The sequence below is a fragment of the Leucoraja erinacea genome, chromosome 13, assembly GCF_028641065.1.
Source record: "Leucoraja erinacea ecotype New England chromosome 13, Leri_hhj_1, whole genome shotgun sequence".
NCBI lineage: Eukaryota > Metazoa > Chordata > Chondrichthyes > Rajiformes > Rajidae > Leucoraja > Leucoraja erinaceus.
This window is the reverse complement of record NC_073389.1, coordinates 3,388,825-3,411,390: the sequence shown is the minus strand read 5'-3', so window position 1 is coordinate 3,411,390 and position 22,566 is coordinate 3,388,825. Positions and strand designations below refer to the sequence as shown.

The 22,566-nt window shown below is 43.3% G+C and overlaps 2 protein-coding genes across 3 annotated transcripts in view; one reads left to right on the top strand and one right to left on the bottom strand.

Moving 5' to 3' along the window:
- popdc2 (popeye domain containing 2) overlaps positions 1–14,376 on the top strand; it is a 16,066-nt gene extending 1,690 nt beyond the window's left edge. Inside the window, exons 2-4 of one of the 2 annotated variants that reach the window (XM_055644289.1) lie at positions 4,823–4,931; positions 8,301–8,764; positions 13,765–14,376. In XM_055644289.1, coding sequence (XP_055500264.1) covers positions 4,823–4,931; positions 8,301–8,720 — 529 coding nt within the window. In that variant the 3' untranslated portion in view covers positions 8,721–8,764; positions 13,765–14,376. The remainder of the gene's footprint in view (positions 1–4,822; positions 4,932–8,300; positions 8,765–13,764) is intronic. The other variant, XM_055644290.1, reaches the window with a different exon arrangement.
- A 16-nt stretch (positions 14,377–14,392) lies between these two features.
- taf13 (TATA-box binding protein associated factor 13) lies at positions 14,393–21,300 on the bottom strand. The gene is made up of 4 exons (XM_055644292.1): positions 21,162–21,300; positions 17,839–17,917; positions 17,065–17,162; positions 14,393–15,828 (listed from the first exon to the last, which is right to left on the bottom strand). The coding sequence occupies exons 1-4, from the start codon at positions 21,192–21,194 to the stop codon at positions 15,658–15,660; spliced, it is 381 nt and encodes a 126-aa protein (XP_055500267.1). The 5' UTR covers positions 21,195–21,300; the 3' UTR covers positions 14,393–15,657.
- Between the last annotated feature and the right edge of the window lie 1,266 nt (positions 21,301–22,566).

Sequence of the window (22,566 nt, the reverse complement as noted above, 5' to 3'; positions counted from 1 at the left end):
GGGGCTACCTGAAGTGAGAGAAATCGATATTCATTCCACTGGGCTGTATGTTGCCCAAGCGAAATATGAGATGCTGTTCCTCCAATTTGCTTTTAGCCTCACTCTGACAATGGAGGGGACAGAGGACAGAAAGGTCTGTGTAGGAATGGGAAGGAGAATTAAAGTGTCCCGCAACCGGGAGATCAGGTTGGTTCAGGCGGGCTGAGTGAAGGTGTTCCGCAAAACGATCGCCCAGTCTACGTTTGGTCTCGCCGATGTATAAGAGTCCACATCTTGAACAACGGATACAGTAGATGAGGTTGGAGGAGGTTGCAAGTGAACCTCTGCCTAACCTGAAAGGACTGTCGGGGTCCCTGGACAGAGTTGGGGGAGGAGGTATAGGGACAGGTGTTGCATCTTCTGCGGTTGCAGGGGAAGGTACCTGGGGAGGGGGTGGTTTGGGTGGGAAGGGATGAGTTAACCAGGGAGTTGCGGTGGGAACAGTCTCTGCGGAAGGTGGAAAGGGGTGGAGATGGGGAAATGTGGCTAGTAGTGGGATCCCATTGGAGGTGGCGGAAATTTCAGAGGATTATGTGTTAACATAGAAACATAGAGAATAGGTGCAGGAGGAGGCCATTTGGCCCTTCGAGCCAGCACCGCCATTCATTGTGATCATGACTGATCATCCACAATCAGTAACCCGTGCCTGCCTTCTCCCCATATCCCTTGATTCCGCTAGTCCCTAGATCTCTATCTAACTCCCTTTTAAATTCATCCAGTGAATTGGCCTCCACTGTCTTCTGTGGAAGAGAATTCCACAAATTCACAACTCTCTGGGTGAATTCACAACTCTCTGGGTTGTATGAGACGGCTGATGGGGTGGAAGGTAAGGACTTTATCCTTAAGGATAAAGGGGAAATCCTTTAAAACCAAGATGAGAAGAACGTTTTTTTTCACTCTGGGTTGTCTGAGACTCTCTGATGGGGTGGTTGAAGGTAAGCTATATTTAAGGGGGATTCTGTCTGTGTTGCGACTAAGGGGATCAGGGGGTATGGAGAGAAGGCAGGTACGGGATACTGAGTTGGATGATCAGCCATGATCATAGTGAATGGCGGCCTCAGGCTCGGTGGGGCCGAAGGGCCTACTCCCCCTAATTCCTTGAGACCTTGTTTCTACTCTAGAGGGATTCGCCCTATAAATAGGGGAAGGGGGAGCAAATGAGACGCGAGTGAGGGCCTTATATATGGTGGGAGAGGGGAACCCCCGTTCCCTAAAGAATGAGGACATCTCGGATGTTCTAGTATGAAACACCTCATCTTGGGTGCAGATGCGGCGTAGATGGAGGAATTGGGAGTAGGGGATAGAGTATTTGCAGGAAGCAGGGTGGGAAGAAGTGTAGTCGAGATAGTTGTGGGAGTCAGTGGGTTTGTAGTGGACATCAGTCAATATTCTATTTCTTGTGTGTTTAGCCTCACTCTGACGATGGAGGAGACCGAGGGCTGACTATTTAGAACACAGCAACAAAAGCTTTTCTCTGTACCTCGGTACACATGACAATAATCAACAAACTAAACTACCTTTCCATTCTCCAATGGTCCTGAACTCTGATCCTGTCTCTACTCACCACGGTCTCAACCACCCCCCTCCCTCCCCTAGTCACCTCTGTGCCTGTGATCTAAGGCCTCACCACAGCCTGCAGATGGAAGCTCAAAGCCAGTCCTTTTGATGCGTGATAATTTTAACCTCATCATTAATAAAACACCGTTGCAGAAAACTGCTGTGTCAATCCCTTCTAAAGCACGGCACCATTCCTAGCCGGCTTTTCCCAAAGATGATCCTTGGGGAATGGGTGAGAAAGGTACATACCAGCTTGCGCTCTTTATGCACATCCAGAGTAGCTTTTTGATGAAGGGGCAGAAGGGCCTCGACTCGCCGAAACGTCACCCATTCCTTTTCTCCAGCGATGCTGCCTGACCCGCTGAGTTACTCCAGCAATACGTGTCTATCTTTGAGCCCCTTTGACTATGTTGGCAGAAGTCAACCGTGCAAAATATAATTCCAAGCAGTTGCAAATAAACACAAACCATTTAGCCCGATGTAATTTCCACAATTCCTTTTTTCCAGTGCATCATACAGATACAATAACAGCATTTAAAACACATGCCCATAGATACATGGATAGGGAAGGTTTACAGGGATATGGGCTAGAGAGTGGTCCTGAAGTACCATCTACCTCATTGGAGACCCTGGGACTATCTTTGATCGGACTTTATCTTGCACTAAACGTTATTCCCTTTATCCTGTAACTGTATACCGTGAATGGCTCGATTGTAATCATGCATAGTCTTTCCGACTGGTTAGCACGCAACAAAAGCTTTTCACTGTACCTCGGCACACGTGACAATAAACTAAACTGAACTGAACTAATGTGAGCAAATGGAAATCCTCCCCTTCTCAGCTCTCCCTCAGCCCTCTTCCTTTCTTCTTCCTCCCCCCCCCCCCCCTCCCCACCCTGCATCAGTCTGAAGAAGGGTTTTGGCCCGAAACGTTGCCTATTTCGTTCTCTCTATACATGCTGCCGCACCCACTGAGTTTCCCCAGCACTTTTGTCTACCTGTGAGCAAATGGAACTAGCTTGGATTGGGGCATCTTGACCGGCATGCACGAGTTGGGCCGAAGGGCCTGTTTCCGTGCTGTATGTCTCCATATCTTACAAGCTGCCTCTTCAGAAACTCTCGATTTCTCCATTGCAGGACACAGATATTTTTTAAAGACCCACAACGTTTCCCAAACGAGACATCAAAGGGGGTGGAAATCAAGGACAATATGGCACAGGCAAGCAAGCAGCGAGAAAAACACACGTGGCTGTGGTAGCGAATCTGGGTTAATACGAGGTAGGGGAGTCGGAGAGCAGGAGGAGTCACAGAGGGGGAGCAGCAAGAGAGGATGTTGCTGAACTATCGTTGGAGAGAGGAGGAGAACCTCTTCAAAGTAGACATACCTTGAGGAGATTTCACAGTGGAGCAGATGAAATGTGTAGGAAGGAACTACTGCAAATGCTGGTTTAAACTGAAGATAGACACAAAAAGCTGGAGTAACTCAGCGGGACAGGCAGCATCTCAGGAGAGGAGAAATGGGTGACGTTTCAGGTCGAGACCCTTCTTCAGACCCTTTTCCCAAACAGGTCTCTCTCCCACCTACTACCAAACCGCCCTTTGCAGACACATTAGCAAGCGCATGTTTATCGTCACTAGACATAATTTTGCTCTGGGCTTATTAATGCAGTTGGATACAATGGTCGAGGAACATCACAAATGTTTTTCTGAGAATGTTATACACTTGTACAAATATGTCTCCAGCTTTTTATGTCATCAGTTACCCTGATTTAGATGGGACAATATCAACATTTCCCCAGAACTGATCAACATATTAGTATCTGCTCATCTAAATCAATGGTCAAGTCAAGTCAAGTCAAGTCAAGTCAAGTCTGAAGAGGGTTTCGGCCCGAAACGTTGCCTATTTCCTTCGCTCCTTAGATGCTGCTGCACCCGCTGAGTTTCTCCAGCATTTTTGTGTAACCTACGATTTTCCAGCATCTGCAGTTCCTTCTTAAACATTTTTGTGTACCATCATGTCAAGTGTGTTTGATTCTCACAAAGGGCTGGAGTAACTCAGCGGGTCAGGCAGCATCTCTGGAGAAAAGGAATAGGTGACGATTTGGCCCAGGACCATTCTGTTTGTTTGGGGGGGGGGGGGGGGGGGGGGAGGGGGAAGAGTAGAAAGCTAGAAGAGAGAAGGGGCAGGACAAAGCCTGGCATGTAATAGGTACACAAAAATGCTGGAGAAACTCAGCGGGTGCAGCAGCATCTATGGAGCGAAGGAAATCGGCAACGTTTCGCGACGAGACCCTTGTGAAGGTGGTGGGGGTTGATAAGCAGATGGTGGACGAAGACCAGAGATGAAAGGATAGAGGGTGTGGGACAAAAGGAATGAAGAGTTGTGAATTGTGAAGCTGAAGGAAAGAATGTAGGTGGCTGTACTGACATCAGAACAAAATGTGTTCTTGCTGCAGTTTAACAGGCCTGTTAACACACGGATAAATATACATCGGTGATTCCCTTTCAAAATAAATGTCAAAATTCAAGAGAGCACAGAAAGTGATTTTGGATCATATTTCAAGAAAAGTAATGGCGCATGGGTGACATTTTAAAATGGCTAATAAAAAGCAAGGATCACAATCTGCCAGGAATGGAGGGGTATGGATCATGTGCTGGCAGATTGGTCATGGTATCATCATTGGCATAGGCATTGTGGACATAAGGACTTATCCCTGTGCTGTACTGTTCTATGTTCTAGGTGAAAGGAGCAAAGTTTAAAGGAGATGTGCAGGCATTTTTTATTACACAGGAGGTGATGAGTGCCTGGAACGTGCTGCCAGGGTTGGTTGTGGAGGCAGACACTATAGAGGCATTTAAAAGACTTGAATGGGCACATGAATATGCAGGGAGGGAATGGAGTGATATGGATCATGTGCAGTTACAGAAGTGTTGTCTTGGCATCATGTTTGCCACAGAAACTATAGGCTGAAGGGCCTGCTTCTGTGCTATACTGTTCTTTGTATAATTGGGTTTCTATTGTAATTTCTTACCTTTTATCTAATATTTTTTAAACCATGTTGAACTATCGGTGTTGAAAAGTCCTATGTTCTGAATATAGATTAAAGGGGGGGGGGGGAGTGAGCCACGGGTAAACACTGCCTGTCCACACTGCATGAAGCGGAGAGACCAATGTCCCAATATGATGATTCTTTCAATATTACAAAATGCGTATTTGTGTTTTGCAGGGTTCGTGTTTCTCATGACCAGCAGTTTCTGCACTATATCTTTCCCTACCAGTTCCTCGACTCACCCGAATGGGAATCTCTGCGGCCTAATGAAGAAGGCAGTTTTCAGGTAATGTTCATAAGTCACAGGAATAGAATTAGGCCATTCGGCCCGTCGAGCTTACTCCACCATTTAATAATGGCTGATCTATCTTTCCCCTCGCAACCCCATTCTCTTGCCTTCTCCTCGTAAGCTTTCACACCGTTACTAATCAAGAACCTATCAATCCACGCTTTAAAAATACCCAATGACTTGGCCTCCACCACCATCTATGGTAATGAATTCCACAGATTCATCACCCTCTGGCTACAGAAATTCCTCTTCGTCTCCTGTCTAAAGGCATGTCTTTTTATTCTGAGGCTGTGCCTCTGGTCCTAGACTCTCCCACCAGTGGAAACATCCACTCTAACCAATCCTTTCACTATTCATTAAGTTTCAATGAGGGGGTCCTCTCATCCTTCTGAACTCCAGCGAGTACAGGCCCAGAGCCGTCAAATGCTCATCATATGTTTACCTTCATTCCTGGGATCATTCTCGTAAACCGTGGACCCTCGTGAACCCTCTCCAATGCCAGCACATCCTTCCTCAGATATGGGGCACAAAACTGCTCACAATACTCCAAATGCAGTCCGACCAGCGCCTTATAAAGCATCAGCATTACATCCCTGTTCTCATATTCTAGTCCTCCCTAAATAAATGCTAACGTTGCATTTGCCTTCCTTGCTACCGTTGAACAACTCGCAAGTTGTACAACATTCTTGGTTTTTTTATGTTTATAGTGAATCACCAAAGTAATAATTTAAATTTTGAACAAGTGATAGCTGTCCTGCATCTATATGTTATAAAGATACCTATGGGCAGGCAGTTTATATTATATGCAGGAGTAATATAGATAAATAAACCAAATGTATCTATTCAAAGTTGACTGCCAACATGAAACGTGTTCTCTTCAGTGCACCTAATCTCCTATCCTAAAATTTTCTGCATATTATAAATGTAACAGCATACTGTTACTACTCTGGGGAGAGCATGGGACACCTAACAGGCCTTTTGGCCCAACCCATTCATTCTGACCAAGATGTCCCATCTAAGCTAGCCCCATATGCTCATGCCTGGCCCTCATCCCTCTAAACCTTTCCTATCTGTGCAGGAAACATGTTGAATGTTTCCAATATTCTCTTATTTCAGTAATCCGAGTATTTGATAGTGAGATTCAGGTTAGTTTATTGCCACATGCGCCAGAGTGCAATGCCTTTCCTTATTCACATGAAGCTCTCAGAGTGAACAGTTGACATACAGCAATGATAATCACAACAACAGATACAATGATGAGCGCAAAGCAACAGAATGGTGCAAGATTGTAGTGCAAAAGAATACTAAATTACAATGATGAAAGAACCATATGAGGGAGAATTGAGAGGAAGAGTGCATGGGATGTGAAGGGGGCGTGAAGGAGGTGTGTGGTTCAGGAGTCTGATTGCAGTGGGAAGAAGCTGTTCTTAAGTCTGGACATGTAGGATTTCAAGCTCCTGTTTCTTCTCTCAGATGGTAGGAAATGGAAACTGCAGTTTCGTTGAAGTACTCTGAAAACAGTACCCACCCTTTAAACAAAGAACCGCATTCTTAATACTCATTCAGTTATTTTCGAGATCCAGCATGGAAACAGGCCATTGGAGCCACAAAGTACAGGCCGACCATCGATCACCTGTTCACACGTGTTCTGTGTTCCCTCACTATCTCATCCAGTCCCGACACACAAGGGGCAATTTACAGAGTCCAATTACATTTACAAACCCACAAGTCTTTAGGATGTGGGAGGAAACCGCAGCATCCACAGAAAACCCATGCGGTCACAGGACAAACATGCAAACTCCACACCAACAGTGCCTGAGGTCGGTATCGAGCCAGGGTCTCTGGCGCTGTGGGGCAGTGGCTCAACCAGCTGTGCCACTTGCCATCAAAGGAAATTGCCATAAACATGTCACACAAATAATTACAATATTAAATTTGTATTCTCTTAAGTAATTTTATTTTTGGTCAATATTTTCTGCCCTATCTGGACATATAAGGGACAATTTAAAAAAAACTGTCAACAGGATTTTTTTTTTGCTTGCTTGAATTGCATACTTGTAAATTTTAGGTACATTTCCCTTAATTTTCGAGACATCATTTGGCAAAGCTCCTTGGAAACAGGTATTTGTTAAAAAAAAAGCCAGAGAAAATAAACTGTTGTAATACTTAACTTATCCAATTTTAGATACTTAACATTTACTACTCCGGATTGCCACAGCCGGACATAAAAACAGTTTTTATCCACGAGTAGTTACTCTACTCAACAGCCAAAAATCTGTAGCCTCCATTTGATCTGATGTTTTGTTGGTTCACATGCTTGATCAATAGTGTTTTATCATTAATGTTTTATTATTATTAATGTTTAGTGTTTTCTGAGTCATTCGTAACTGTCACTGTATATCATATTGTTACTTGTGGGCGGAGCACCAAGGCAAATTCCTTGTATGTGAATACTTGGCCAATAAACTTACTTACTTACCGTTCCAGGTAGACAGGGTGGTGGAGAAAGCTGGTTTTCATCGGTCAGGGAATTGAGTACAGAAGGAGATTGTTACTGCTGTACAAGACACTGGTGAAGCCACACTTCAGTGAGTTCAGTATTGTGTATAGTTTTGATCAGCCTGCTATATGAAGGATGCAATTAAGCTAGAAAGAGCGCAGAGAGGATTTACAAAGACGTCAGGACGCAAGGGCCTGAGCTGTAGGGAGAGGATGGGCAGGCTAGGACCTTATACTCTGGAATGTAAGAGGCCAAGGGGTGATCTTATGGATGTGTATGCATTCATGAGGGCAATAGATACAGTAAACGCACAGTCTTTTTCACAGGGCAGGGGAATTAAGAACCAGAGGACATAGGTTTAAGGTGAGAGGGAAAAGATTTAATAGAAACCTGAGGTGCAATTCTTTCACGCAGAGGGTGGTAGGCATATGTAACAAGCTGCCAGAGGAGGTAGTTGAGGCAGGTACCATAACACCATTTAAAAGGCATTAGGATGGGTAAATGGATAGGAAAGATTTAGAGTGAGATGGACCAAATGTGGGTAAATGGGACTGGCTTAGATAGGCCATCTTGGTTGGCATGGACGAGTTTGGAGGAAGGGCTTGTTTCCACGCTGTATCTACAGTCCACATGTCAGCAAGTTCTTATTTGAGGTGATTTTTGGTATTTCAGTAAAAACAAGGAACCACAGCTGGTTTACAAAATAGACACAAAGTGCTGGAGTAACTCAGCGGGTCAGGCAGCATTTGTGGAGAACTTGGATAGATGACGTTTTGGGTCGGGACCCTTCCTCAGACTGAGTGTAAGTATTTGTTTCCGGCCTTGTGACACAGCTACGTCATGGATCGATGTATCTGTTTTTGCAGGTGACACTGACAGCAGAAACAGACTGTTGCTACGTGACTTGGAAGAGACGGAAGTTATACGGGCTCTTGGCCAAACACCACTACATTGGGCGTCTATTCACAGTCCTGCTGGGGAACGACATTGCGGACAAACTCTACGCACTGATTGACAAGCTGTACTGCAGGGGTGGGGTGCGTTACGACATCCGCCTGCCTAGCCTTTATCACGTGTTGGCACCTTCTGTTGAATCTGAGAAGGAGAAGGCCGCAGAAAGTTCCCGTCACGACTCATTTAATGCGCAGGAATCTCCCTTTAAAAAATCGCCTCCGGATCAAGCCGAGCTTATTGGTGAGGATTCAAGCAGCATAGTTCTGGAAGACTTTGCAGATATGACTGGATTATTTATGGAATATACCAGTGAGAAAGAGTACATGAAATAATGATCCAGTCAATGTGATAAAACCTTGTGTCTGTCTATTCATGTGTAAGTACACTGCTGCTTCAAAGCATACCACTACACCTAAAAAACTAACCTGGCACTCTGATCCTGCCACACCACGTTTTGTGTGGTGAGTGGACAAAGTTCCCTTGATCAGTTGGGGTGTTCTGCTATTGTTGACATACAATATTAATTTGGACTTAATATAGTTTCCTTTTAATAATCGTAGAGTTATACAGTATGGAAATAAGCCCTTCGGCCCAACTTGCCCACACCGGCCAACATGTCCCTGCTGCACTAGTCCCACTGCCCACCTAAAGAAGTTCCTCCTCACATCCTTTTTAGAGCACCCTTTAATTCTAAGGCTATGACCTCTGGTCCTAGACTCTCCCACCAGTGGAAACACCCTTTCAACATCCACACTATCTATGCCTTTCATTATTCTGTAAGTTTTAATGAGGTCCCCCCACAACCTTATAAACCTCAGCGAGTAGAGGCCCCGTGATGTCAAACACTCATCATATGTTAACCCACTCATTCCTGGAATCATTCTTGTAAACCTGCTCTGGACTCTCTCCAGGGCCAGCACATCCTTCCTCAGATATGGGGCACAAATGTACTCACAGTACTCCAAATGCAGCCTAATAGAGCCTCAGCATTAGATCTCTGTTTTTGTATTCCAGTCCTCTTGATATAAATGCTAGCATTGAATTTGCCTTCCTTACTACCGATTCCTCTGGCTAATACTGGCTGATGAAGGCCAATGTGCCAAAAGCCTTTTTGACCACCCGATCTACCTGCGACTCCACTTTCAAGGAACCATGCACCTGCACTCCTAGATCCCTCTGCTCTACACCACTCACTGTGTAGGTCCTGCCCATGTAAAACTTCCCAAAAGGCAACACCTCACATTTCTCTGTATTGGATTCCATCAACCATTCCTCAGCCCACCTGGCCAATCGATCAAGATCCTGCTGCAATCTTTCACAACCATCTTCACTATCTGCAAATCCACCCACTTTTGTTTCATCTGCAAACTTGCTGTGTATGTTCTCATCCAAATCATTGATATTGGTGACTCTTTTCAGTTTTATCTAATTGGTTTGTTTTGCTCAAGATGCTGGCATCTTAAGCAAAACACAAAGTGCTGGAGGAACTCAGCGGGTCAGGCAGCATCTGTGGAGGGAATGGACAGGTGACATTTCAGCTTGTGACCCTTCTTCAGTCACACAGATACATGTTATTTGGGACAGATTAGGAAAAGATGCCATGTTTGAGTTTAATTTTTATTTTAGAGACACAGCATGGAAGACCATGAGGCAGGGACCATAACCCACATAAACTGTCCGATATTGGACAGAATGGCTCAATGGACCACATGTTCCAATCCTTCTATTGCCATCAATGATTACAGTTATAGAGGATTTTGTATCCTCCTCTGTAGAATCTAAACCTCCTAAGTAATGAAATCACTAATTGCTGTCTATTTTTTAGATCTAGCTTTGACGTACACATACCTACAACATGCTGCATTTTGCTGCAATATTACTCTTTTTATGTGAAGTCTTTATACATATTTGAAAATGTGAAAGTGTGGATTCTTTGTAGGAGATGACGTGGCCACGCACCTAAATTTAATTTAGCAATTCATGCAGCAAGATAGATCAATGCAATCTACACGTTCTGATCTAATCCAACTCAGGACAAACACTGATGAACACCCCATACTGCACCAAGGTGACTTCTCCATTTTCTTTACTTAAGGATCTGAAACTATCCAAATGTGACTGGCACATGAATGCCAAATTATTTTTGTAGCTAATCGGAGTCTCTTGCTGTTAACTTATTTCCACGTTGTGATGAAGTTATTGCTCATTTTGACTGCATTTGAACGCTCAAAGATTAATACTTGCATCATGGGATGGTGGGATTGAGATCGCAGAGTCTTTTTCTCAGGCTTATGGAAGCAAGACTCAGAGGGGAAAGATTTAATAGGAACATGAGGGACAACTCTTTCAGGCAGAGGGTGGTGGGTATATGGAACAAACAGCCAGAGGAGGTAGTTGTGGTAGGTGTAGCTTTGCTGTTCCGTCTGCCTAGGACACGTACAGTCAAGTGTCACAGTCTTAAAAGAATCAGTCAGTTTAGTCAGATCTTTTCACCGAGGGTAATAAATGCTCTGCCCAAGAGGATCATGGAGGCATACTTGCTAAGTGCATTCAAGATAGGAATTGATTGACTTTTTAGATAACAAGGGAATTCCTGGATCTGAAGTTAATGCAGGCAAGTGGTGCTGAGGCCAAGGATCTTCATGATCTGACTATATAGAGGAGCAGACTCAAAGGGCATTCTCCGTAGTTGAGTTTGGTTTATTATTGTCACGTGTACTGAGGTAAAGTGAAAAGCTTTTTTATTGAGTACGATCCAGTCAAATTTGTTCATTTGTTGCATTTGCCATTCTACCATCATTGTTTACGTATGTTCAATAAGTTTAGACAATATTTAATGGTATCCAGCACATTGATGATAAAGGGCTAAATCTACTTGTTGATTGCTTATTCCCTTTCAGTCTTTCATTATGCAGGAAATTCCAAATTTTGTTTATGTGATCCAAAAATTAGTTAGTCCAAGGTAAAGTCTACTTGAATGGACTATCAGGTATTTCTGCAGTGTTAACATTCTGAATGGAATTGGCAGTTTTTCATTGACATTCTAATCTATTGTACATGGGAAGATATTCAGAACAGTAGTTAAATGATCCGGATATTGGCCATATACATTCCATTGATTTGATTGTCCAATTCAGGCTGCTGATAATATCCACAGATTGTAATGGTATATATGTTTCCAGATGTTTATTAATAACAATGCTCTTGCCCAGAGTAGGGGAATTGAGCACCAGAAGACATGGGTTTAAGGAGAGGGAAAGATTTCACAGGAACTTGAGTGGTAGCGTTTTTTAGACAAAAGGGGGTGGGTTTATGGAGCAAGGTAGTTAAGGCAGGTACTATTGTGTCATTTGGGCAGGTATATGGCTAGGCCAAGCGCAGATATGTGGGACTAGGAGCTGGGGCAAGTTGGGCCAAAGGGCCTATTTCCATGCTCTATGAGTAACAAAGCTATTCATTTTGCAGTGTCCTAATATCCCATTAACTTAGCAAATGTTAATAAGATTGTTTATAAAAGATATACTGGTATTAATTTATTGGACCAGATTTTCCACTCAGCACTTATTGACTTAAATATGCATCTATAATATGCACCATAGAAATCATTTTATCAGGATGCATCACAGCTTGTGATTGCAGCCCAGACCATCACACAAACCAACCCCTCTTCCGTTGACTCCATTTATACCACACCCTGCCTCAGCAAGGCCAGCAGCATAATCAAGGATGTGTCGCACCCTGGTCACTCCCTCTTCTCCCCTCTCCCATCAGTCAAAAGGTATAGAAGTGTGAAAACACACACCTCCAGATTCAGGAACATTTTCTTCCCAACTGTTATCAGGCAACCAGAGAGTAGTGCTGAACTACTATCTACCTCTGATGTCCCTCGGACTATCCTTGACCGGACTTTGCTAGCTTTCCTTGCACTAAAGGTTATTCCCTTATCATGCATCTATACGCTGTAAGTGGATCAATTGTAATCATGTATTGTCTTTCTGCTGACTGGATAGCACGCAACAAAATCTTTTCACTGTACCTCGATACATGTGACAATAAACTAAATTATTGTTAATTCATTAAAATGAAGTGGGGAAATTGTAGACTGGCAGGTAAACTAGGGAGTAAGTATCCTGGAAGCTTCGGTTAGCTTGTATTGAGTTTCCATAAATGAGATCAACTTCTAAAGGCAATCCTAAAACAGAGCAAGTAATTGCAGTACTAAAGGCAAAAAGTAATGATCAATTGTCAGATGTAGCGAAATGGAGCAATGAAATACTTGCAGCAGCATCACAGTTTTGCAAACACAGTACTGTACTCAACAGTAGATTTTCACTTACTACATTTGTATTTCAGTCTGGGGTAGAGAGTGGTGAGAGGGAGGGAGAGTGTAAAGTTGAGGGAGGTGATAAGATGGCAAAGGAGGGTACAAAGTTGGGGGACGATGGTGGGTTAAATATAGCTCTTCTTGCATTCATAAAACTTACTCTGTAACCTTACTGATATCGTAAGTGTATAACAACGTCATATAACGGACAACATTGTATAAACGTGTGAATGGATTGACAATAATTTTTCTTGGCCCCTGGATGCAGAACAGAGTAAACTTTAATTGAGCTCCAGCTAGAAAATTAAAAGACTTGCCAAACAAAATATACTTTGAAACACTCACTCACCAAGATCTGCCTAGCATTCTTGTGCTAATATATTTGGAATTGGAAATGTTCTTGCAGGTCTATGTCCAATTTTTGTTCTACATGTCAGCTTCACCTTCTTGTGCTTCCTCTGCATTATAAGTGGAATGGTAATAATACTGCAGGAACAACAGTTGCCTCCACATAAACAGAGTTGTGGGGCGTTGCCTGTGATAAAGAATTAATACAGAAATATCTGTATGAGTAGGATTGTTTATAATACTAATAATAAACTTTATCAGGTGTCTGGTACCTACAGTAATCTATTGCTGTATAAATTAAAACCAAGTGACCACTTACACAACAATTGAAGATATACCAATGTAGAATGGACTTTCTAATTATCACTGTTAATAACATGTAGAACAGCATAGCACAGGAACAGGCCCTTTGGCCCACAATATCTGTGCCGCGCATAATGCCAAGATAAACTAATATCATCTGCCTGCATATGATCCATATCTATGCATTTCCTGCATATCCATGTATCTAAAAGCTTCTTAAACATCACTGTTCTAAGCCATTTCAATAGTAACATGCAGATTTAATTTAATGATGCATTTAATCTTAGTTGGCACGTTACAGGCAAGAACTAGGAGCAGGTACGCTGTTCACTTAATTGTTGTTAGCAAAAATGTAAACAATCTCACCCGTGACTTATTTCTACTGTGTTGTTCCCCTGCAGGTATGAACAATTCTTGGAGCAATATTCATAAGAAATGTGCTCCATTGGCTCCGACTCAGACACCAGAACTCTGAACACCACCAATGGGATGATGAAAGTGGCATGGGAAAACAGTGAGTGAGTACAACTCAACGAACATCTGAAGACTGGAAGAAAGGTCATCTATTTTCATGCGTCTGCCTGCTTATTTTAACGCGGCTTCACTAATATCCAAAAATAAAACTACAGATCGCACTGTTTCAGCAGCTTGCGTTTAGTGCAGCATCTGCGGCAGTTCAGTGAGATCACGCACTTCTAGGATTAAAATTAGGATGAAAAAACGGAATCAAATGTTATGGTATCGAAGTCATTTGAGATATATCAGCCATTAACGAGGTGGCAGAATTCCACAAAAAAACATTGGTAATTTTCATAAGTTCCGTTAAAAATACTGGTAGCGACACCTGTGACAATATTAATTTCCCTCTCAAACCAGCTGGTGGAAATGCCTTGTATTAGTTTCCTCAATTTTGATGGCGCCAATGTAAGTAAATACTCAGTTTAAGAGACTGTATAGAGAATTGCAAGTTAGACATGACACTACATTATACAAAGAGCAAGTGGAAAATGAAAGGTCACAACATTGTAATAAACTTGAATGTGCACAATATCTTGTACGTTTTTATTTCATCAATTACCCATTGGTTCGACGATATGAATTTTTTGGAAAGGCTCCAAAATTCAAACAAACACTTTTCCCAAAATGTCGAGGACCATATAAAAGGTAAGTAGCTACTAAAAAAAAAAGCAAATCGGCTCCAAAACAAATCTCCATGATTCAGTTTAGAGATACAGCATGGAAACAGGCCCTTCAGCCCACCGAGTCCACACTAAACATCGATCACCCGTTCTCAATAGTTCTATGTTATCCCACTTTACACTCCCTACATACTGGGGGCAATTTAGAGGCTAATTAACCTACAAACCCACATGTCTTTGGGATATGGAAGGACTGGAGTATCAGGAGGAAACCTATGTGGTCACAGGGAGAAATGCCTTGTGATATTTTGCTTTGTGCCTTTATGCAAATATTACCTATGCATACTTCCTGTCAGGATCACACATGAAAACATCCACATTTATTTTAAAAACGTTAACGTAAACCTGTCAAAATCTCTTTATACGTTATCTCAGCGATGGTGCTGTGGCAGGGATACTGAGTTGGATGATCAGCCATGATCATATTGAATGGCGGTGCAGGCTCGAAGGGCCGAATGGCCTACTCCTGCACCTAATTTCTATGTTTCTATGTGGCATCACTTGCAGGAGTTACAATCACAAGACAAGGTTAAATGTCACTTTCTATTCCAAAATACATAAATTGAGTCCTATTATAAATTATTATGGACAGAATGTATACCTTTAAATTGGGTATGGAATTATTTCTGGTCCAATTATTTCTTGCACTCAAATTCCATTACACTATTTGTTTTTCATTAAGGCCAAGGCATTAGATTTCCATAACAGTTACTGCTGCAGACCAGACCAACTTAGTTAATGTCTAATATACTGTTTCCTGATAGGTACATAAAGGCCAAGCTACAAGGATTGCTCCATTCAATTCTTCAGCCAATAACAATGTTTACATTGTGATTACAAAAAAGGAAATTAATCTGCAAAAAAAGAGAAGATGCTGGAGTAACTCAGCAGTTCAGGCAGCACCTGTGGAGAACAAGGATAGGCGACGTTTCGGGTCGGGGCCCATCTTCAGACTCTCTGCTGTGCTGTAGACGTTGAAGTTCCCTGCGGCACCTTGTGATATTTGAAGTACGATCTTGAGATGAAACATTGTGCTTCAGGTACGTGTTTCAGAGATAGTCTAAAGTGCATTACTATTTGCTCCTCTGTGTGGACCTAAGAGCCATAATTAGCTTCATCAAAAGCTTTCCTGGCACGTTTCAATTCTTCATTCATTGTCAGCAGGTCTTTCACTCTTGCAAACTTCCGAGGATCTTTACGAATGAGAAAGACAATATCTTCTACTTGGACTCGTCCCTGACGTCCTATCGACATGGCCTTGTGCGTCTAGGTAGTGAAAAGTTACAAGTCACAATTTTGTCAGAGAAAAGAGCAAAATAAAATATCACAATATCATGACAGCCATTTGCTTGGAACAATCCTAAGACCTGGAAGAATCCAAGACTCAAAACAGTATAACACAGAAACAAGCCCTTGGCTCACAATTTACTTACTGAACAGAGTGACAAGTTAAACAAATCTCCTCTGCCTGCACGTGATCCATATCCCTCCACTCCCCACACCCAAAAGCCTCTGAAATCCCACTATCGTACCTGCCTCCACCACCACCCTTGAGGCAATAGAGGTTTTATATATATTTCATATGGAATATGCCATAAGCTGTATAAATTCTACTCAGAATTTTGAGCAAATTGACACAGCAAATTCTGAAATGCAGAACACACAAACCCCCCCACTATTCATCAATATGGAGTGTAGACTAGTTGTGTCACAAATTCCACCCTTGAACCCACTCATAGAGTCAAACAGCAGAAAATCAGGCACTTCAGCCATTTTGCCCCATCTAAATCTTATTTGCCCACGTCTGCCCCATATCCCACTAAACCTCTCCTATCCATGTACCTGCCAAGTGCATTTAAATGCCATTATGGCACTTGCCTCGACTGCCTCCTCTGGGGCTGCTCGTTCCACATACCTACCACCTTCCGTGTGGAAAAAGTTGCCCCTCAGGTTCCTATTAAATCTTTCCCCTCTCATCTTAAACCTCTGGTTCTTGATTCCCTTACCCTGGGATATTTAGACAATTTTGACTCACTTTGGAATGTAACACTTTAAGCAGAACACAAAGTGCTGGAGGAACTCGGCAGGTCAGGCAGTATCTGTGGTGGTGGGAATGGACATAGGTTACGGGGAGAAGGCAGGAGAATGGAGTCGAGGGAAAAATAGATCAGCCATAATCAAATGGTGGTAGACGATGAGTTGAATGGCCTAATTCTGCTCCTATGTACTATGATGTTTCAGGTCGTAACCTCCGTTAGACTGATGGTGTAGGCGGTTTAAAGCTGGAAAAGAGGTAGGGCTCCTTCTTTCAAAACTTTGCTGGAATTGAATCTCATAATGAATGGCTTGCATAAACTAAAAAAGAAATGTAATAATGCATTGAAAAAAGTATGTGTGTCTTCAGCAACATGTTCTCCCGCAACATATTCTCCAAAATGTGAGCTCTGCATGTCATTAGGTATAATCACATTTGCAGGCAATGATTTGTGTGGCTGATCTCACCATTTCAGTGATAAATTCTATGACAAGATCCTCCAGGATGTCCACCGATTCAGTATAAGGATTCTGATCATCCCCAAAGCCGTACATCATACATCTCACTGTTTGGAAAGAACATGCATTTTAAAATCTTCAACTATTACAATTTAATAAGTTTTCAATATTTACTCGCGTCAAATCTTAATGATTAAGTGACAATATGATCAGTAGTAACCACTAAAGTTATATGAATGCAATTAACCTACTGTGTCCCCATCCCCCCACCCCACCCAGATGCCGTAATCTCTGACCCCTAGACTGGCCGTGGGGATATGCTGGGCTTCTTAAGCGCCGTGGCCTCCAGGGAGCGTTAGCCGCACGTTAAGGGCAAAACTCAAGTTCTTACAACCTTAAAAAAGGAACACCATTTTCAAATCTGATTAATACCAATTCAATAAAAAGACAAGATTTCCAAACATAAATATGCAAAACAAATTTCCATCTGGTCAATTTTCAGTCTTTCTGCAGGTGCTATAAGCAAAATGTAGGAAAGGTTTGTGAAGATTTTACACAAATGTCCGTAGGAAAATAAACACGTCACAAATTCTGATCATTCAAACCATAACTTTCAAATTCGTATCAAATGACCAATAAAGACATGAATGCTGAATTAATTAGTAAATCAGTGAAAACTGAATGTGGAATTAAATTAACCACAAACTACAGAAAATGTTTAGTTTTACAGGTTAGCTCAGCAATGAATGACTGATTTCCAACACTTTAACAGAGTTGACTTACATTCTTTAGAAAATAATCTTTTTCTTCTGCCATGTCCACTCTCTGCGCCACTTCCACTCTCCTCCACATCATCATCAAACTGCAAATGCAAATACAACAGATCACACCTTCCCTTTGCTTGTCCAATCGTACACTAAGTAATAATACATCTTATCCACACCGTTGCTATGTATTTACTGGAGCTGTAGCTTTGAGAGATCACATTAACTAATCACCAGGAAACAGCTAAACCCAAAAATGTGCATCTGCATACATTTGCTGGTCTTAAGAGTCATACAGCACGAAACAGGTCCTTCCGCCCAACTCACCCAAGATGCCCCATCTATGCTAGTCCCATTTGCCCACATTTGGCCCATATCCCTCTAAACGTTTCCTATCTATGGACCTGTCCAAATGTCTTTTAAATGTTTTTATTGTACCTGCCTCAACTACCTCCACTGGCAGCTAGTTCCATATACCCATCAATCTCTGAGTAAAAAAATTCACCTCTCACATTCCTATTAAATCTTTCCCCTCTCATGTTTATTCTCCGGTTTTTCATCCCTCTACGCTGGGTAAAAGAGTCTGTGCATTCACCCCATCTGCACCCGCTGAGTTTCTCCAGCTTTTTTGTGTAACCTTCGATTCTGCATCTGCAGTTCCCTCTTAAACACCCCATCTATTCGCCTTGCGATTTTATACAGATCTGCACGTAAACACTAGAAACATAATTTTTAGTCACGTTTATCTGATTTTGCAAAGTTACAGCACTTCATACACCATGAGAGCATCTCCTTCCATCCCTGTAGATCGAGACCCAACAATTGTGGATCTTATACAGGGCATCAAGTAGATGTCAAAGTCAAGAGTGTTTTATTGTCATATGTCCCGAAAAGAGCAATAACATTCCTACTTGCAGCAGCACAACAGATATGCAAATAAAGTACCCTGTAAAACCAATAAACATAAAAAAGCTATGATACGATAGAACTTTATTTATCCCAGGAGCTAAATTGGTCTGTCAAGAGTCATAAAACACAAGCTACGTGAAATTAAAGTGACGAGTGGAAAGGATTGGGGATGCGCAAAGATTGTGATGGTGGGGGGGGCAGTCTACTCCACAGAAGGGGGAGGAGTTGTACAGTTTGATAGCAACAGGGAAAAAAGATCTCCTGTATCCTGTCTGTTGCTGGAGGTGCTCCTCAGGTTGACCAATGTGTCATGAAGGAGTGAGCTGTATTGTCCAAGATACTCCACAGTTTGAGGAGCAGCATCCCCTCCAAGACCAATTTCCATAAATCCAACTCCACCCCCAGGACGGAGCCAGCCTTATTGTTGAGTTTGTTAACCCTGCTGACCGCTGCCCTAGCACATAGCAGCATCAGCGAAGAAGATGGCACTGGCTACCACCGATTGATAGAACATCTGCAGCATCTTACTGCAGATATTGAAGAAGCGGAGCCTTCTCAAAAAATACAGCTGGCTCTGTCTCTTCTTATACAGGGTTTCAGCGTTCCTGGATCAGTCCAGTTTACTGTTCAGGCAAACTGCACATCCACACCATTGATGGGAGACAGGGAAGTTCCTCTCCTCCTACACCTCCAACACTAATTCCTTAGTCTTGTCAGTGTTGAGCTGCAGTTGATTCAGCCACACCACTCAGCAAAGTCGTAGACTACACCTCTGTATTCAACTTCCCTCCTGTCACTGATGCAGCCCACAATTGCAGAGTCATCCGAAAACTTCTGCGGGTGGCAAGAGACCGAGTTATATCAACATACATAAGAAAACAAACATAAATAGTGCAAAGACAAAGAGTGGCCCTGTAGATTGGTTATTGCATGTGAACCAATCAGAGTAATGTTTCCATGCTGTAATTGTTATATGGTTAATGTACTGCCACTAACTCCACCTTATTGAACACTTCATATTAACACTCACTTCCTATATTACGTAGTCGCACTAGTCGTAGAGTGGAACTATGTTTGGCTGTACCATTATAACTGATGATTAATAGGTATGTTGCAAAGCGTACCTGAAGCGTCGCTGAAAATCTGCCCCAGCCCGTGTGCTCGCTTTTGGCGCCGTTTAGAGGGGGGCGGGTTTAAAACGCGATTTTCTCTAGGCTGTTCAAATCGAGTTTGTTCAGCCTAGTTAATTATTAACGAAAATTCGCTGGTAGGTTCCCTCACATGAGCTATTATTAGTTTTACGAGTTTTTCCTAAGTGCTATAGTAGTTTAAAAATTAACCTCTAAACCCCCAACGGCTCGCAACCAGCTGGGTCTATAGAGCAGAAATCTGAAGGGTAGCAGTATATTTTTACATTAAAAAGGGCTTCTTAAGATCACTTTATACAAAGTTTAATATTGCGAGTACAATATTTCTCGGCACTACGGAGCCGCAATGTGAACGCTCTAAACCAGCGGTTCACAGGATCCCACCGAAAGCGATTTAAAATGGACTTTAATTCACGCAATTGAACGCTAAATTCAGGCGACATGAGAGGCCTATAAATTAATGTAAAGTGAGATTAAACACATGTTTTATTGTGACAGATGAGGTCAATATTATTTGGACACTTAGGCTATTTAAAAATGTTAATCATTTATTAGGAGAAATGGATTGATGTTTAGATCTAGTAATTGAAGTTTGAAATTAGCTACAAGTGGGTAACATGAATTATTATATGGGGGTCATCCGCAAGGAAGTCACATTTTAAGGGTTTCAGAGAGGGTCACATGAGGGGGGTAGGAGAGGGTCACATGAGGGGGGTAGGAGAGGGCAAGTAGATCACATGAGGGGGGGAGGAGAAGGTCACATGAGGGGGGTAGGAGAGGGCCACATGAGGGGTGAGGAGAGAGCAAGTGGATCACATGAGAATAGGCTGAGTCATGTGACATTAGAGGGCCAAGATGGTGGAGGGAAGAGGGATGGAATAGCTTACTGAATGAAGATTGAATTCTCCAATTTCGAGTGACACCATTGCCCTGGTTAAAGTGGACCCATTTCGCCACTACAGTGTCTGTACACTTGTTTCAGCCCCCACTGATGTCTCATTTATTTGCACAGCCTTTTTCTTTGCACTGCCTAGCATGATATATCCGTGGTGTGCTGTGTGAGGGCCAGTGGTGCTGCTGGTGGTGTTGTTGTTGTTGCTGCTGCTGCAACATCTCCATTGGAGCTGGAGCTTTGCTTCACCGTGCCCGTGCGGGTGATAGTAAACACGGCAGACGCTGCCCAGCGGGTGTCTCTCGCCGCTTCTGTGTTTATTTCAGTGTTAAACGCATCTATCTCGGCAGCTACGTTGCCGCGGCCCCGGCTGTGTGAAGGGCCCGCACTCACCGCCACCTCGTCGTCCTCCTCCGCCGCCGCCATCTTCCTCAGCGACGGAGCGTCATCGAGGTCACGTGAAAAGGCGGCCCACGTGACGTGTGACAGATAAGTCACGTGGGAGGACGCGGGAGCAGGTCACATGAGAGGGGGAGGAGAGGGCAAGTAGATCACATGAGGGGGGTAGGAGAGGGTCACATGAGGGGGAGGAGAGGGCAAGTAGGTCACATGAGGGGGGTAGGAGAGGGTCACATGAGGGGGAGGAGAGGGCAAGTAGATCACATGAGGGGAGGAGAGGGCCACATGAGGGTGAGGAGAGAGCAAGTAGATCACATGAGGGGGGGAGGAGAGGGTCACATGAGGGTGAGGAGAGAGCAAGTAGATCACATGAGGGGGGTAGGAGACTTCAAGTGATTGGAGAGAGGGGTGATCAAATGTATAACGCGAGGATGTAGCATGAGAGCTGTGGGGTAGGAGAGGGACCTAATAAACAAAGAGAGAGCAAGTATATCACATGCAGCTCGTCGAGTTGAGAGGGTCTCACAGGGTGACCAGAGACCAAGGATCGATCATGAGGGGGGTAGGAGAGGTGGAGTTTGTACATTCTCCCGGAGATCATGCAGTTTTCTCCATGATGCTCCGGTTTCCTCCACATTCACATGAGACGGGCGGAGTAGCAAAGTAGATCACATGAGGGGGTAGGCCTCTGCAAATTGCCCATAGTGGTGAGGAGAGAGCAAGTAGATCACATGAGGGGGGTAGGAGAGGGTCACATGAGGGGGAAGAGAGAGCAAGTAGATCACATGAGAAGAGGCTGAGTCATATGACATTAGAGGGCCAAGATGGTGGAGGGAAGAGAGATGGGATAGCTTACTGCATGAAGATTGAATTCTCCAATTTCAAGTGACACCACCCTGGTGTGGACCCATTTCTTCCACTATCTCTCCCCTTTCCTGTCGGTCCCCGTCCTCCAGCTTTATATTTCTCTCTTCCTCGTCTCTCCTTATCTGACACTCATTTGTCTCCGTTTTATCTTGAGCCTTTGTTCGTTCAACTGGAAACTTGCCAGGATTTGTCCCACCCCACCTCTTTCCAGCTTTCTCTCCCCTGCTACAATCAGTCTGAAGAAAGGTCCTGACCTGTCCATCCCCTCCACAGATGCTGCCTGACCTGCTGAGTTACTCCAGCACTTTGTGTTTTGTTCAAGATTCCAGCATCTGCAGTTCCTTGTGTCCTGAGATGTAACTTTTTCACTCAGAGGGTGGTAGTTATATGGAACGAGCTGCATGTGGAGGTAGTTGAGACAGGTAAATGACATTTGGACAGGTACATGGATAGGAAAGGTTTTAAGAGATATGGACCAAACACAGACAAATGGGATCATCTTAGATGAGACATCTTGATTGGCATGGTCGGG

Excerpts from the sequence above, each read along its gene's own strand:
- taf13 (XM_055644292.1), bottom strand. The coding sequence starts at position 21,194 with ATGGCGGCGGCGGAGGAGGACGACGAGGTGGCG. Across the intron at positions 17,163-17,838 it reads AAGATTATTTTCTAAAGAAT|TGAGATGTATGATGTACGGC; the intron begins GTAAGTCAACTC and ends CTTTCCAAACAG. Across the intron at positions 15,829-17,064 it reads TAGAATTTATCACTGAAATG|ACGCACAAGGCCATGTCGAT; the intron begins GTGAGATCAGCC and ends TTCACTACCTAG.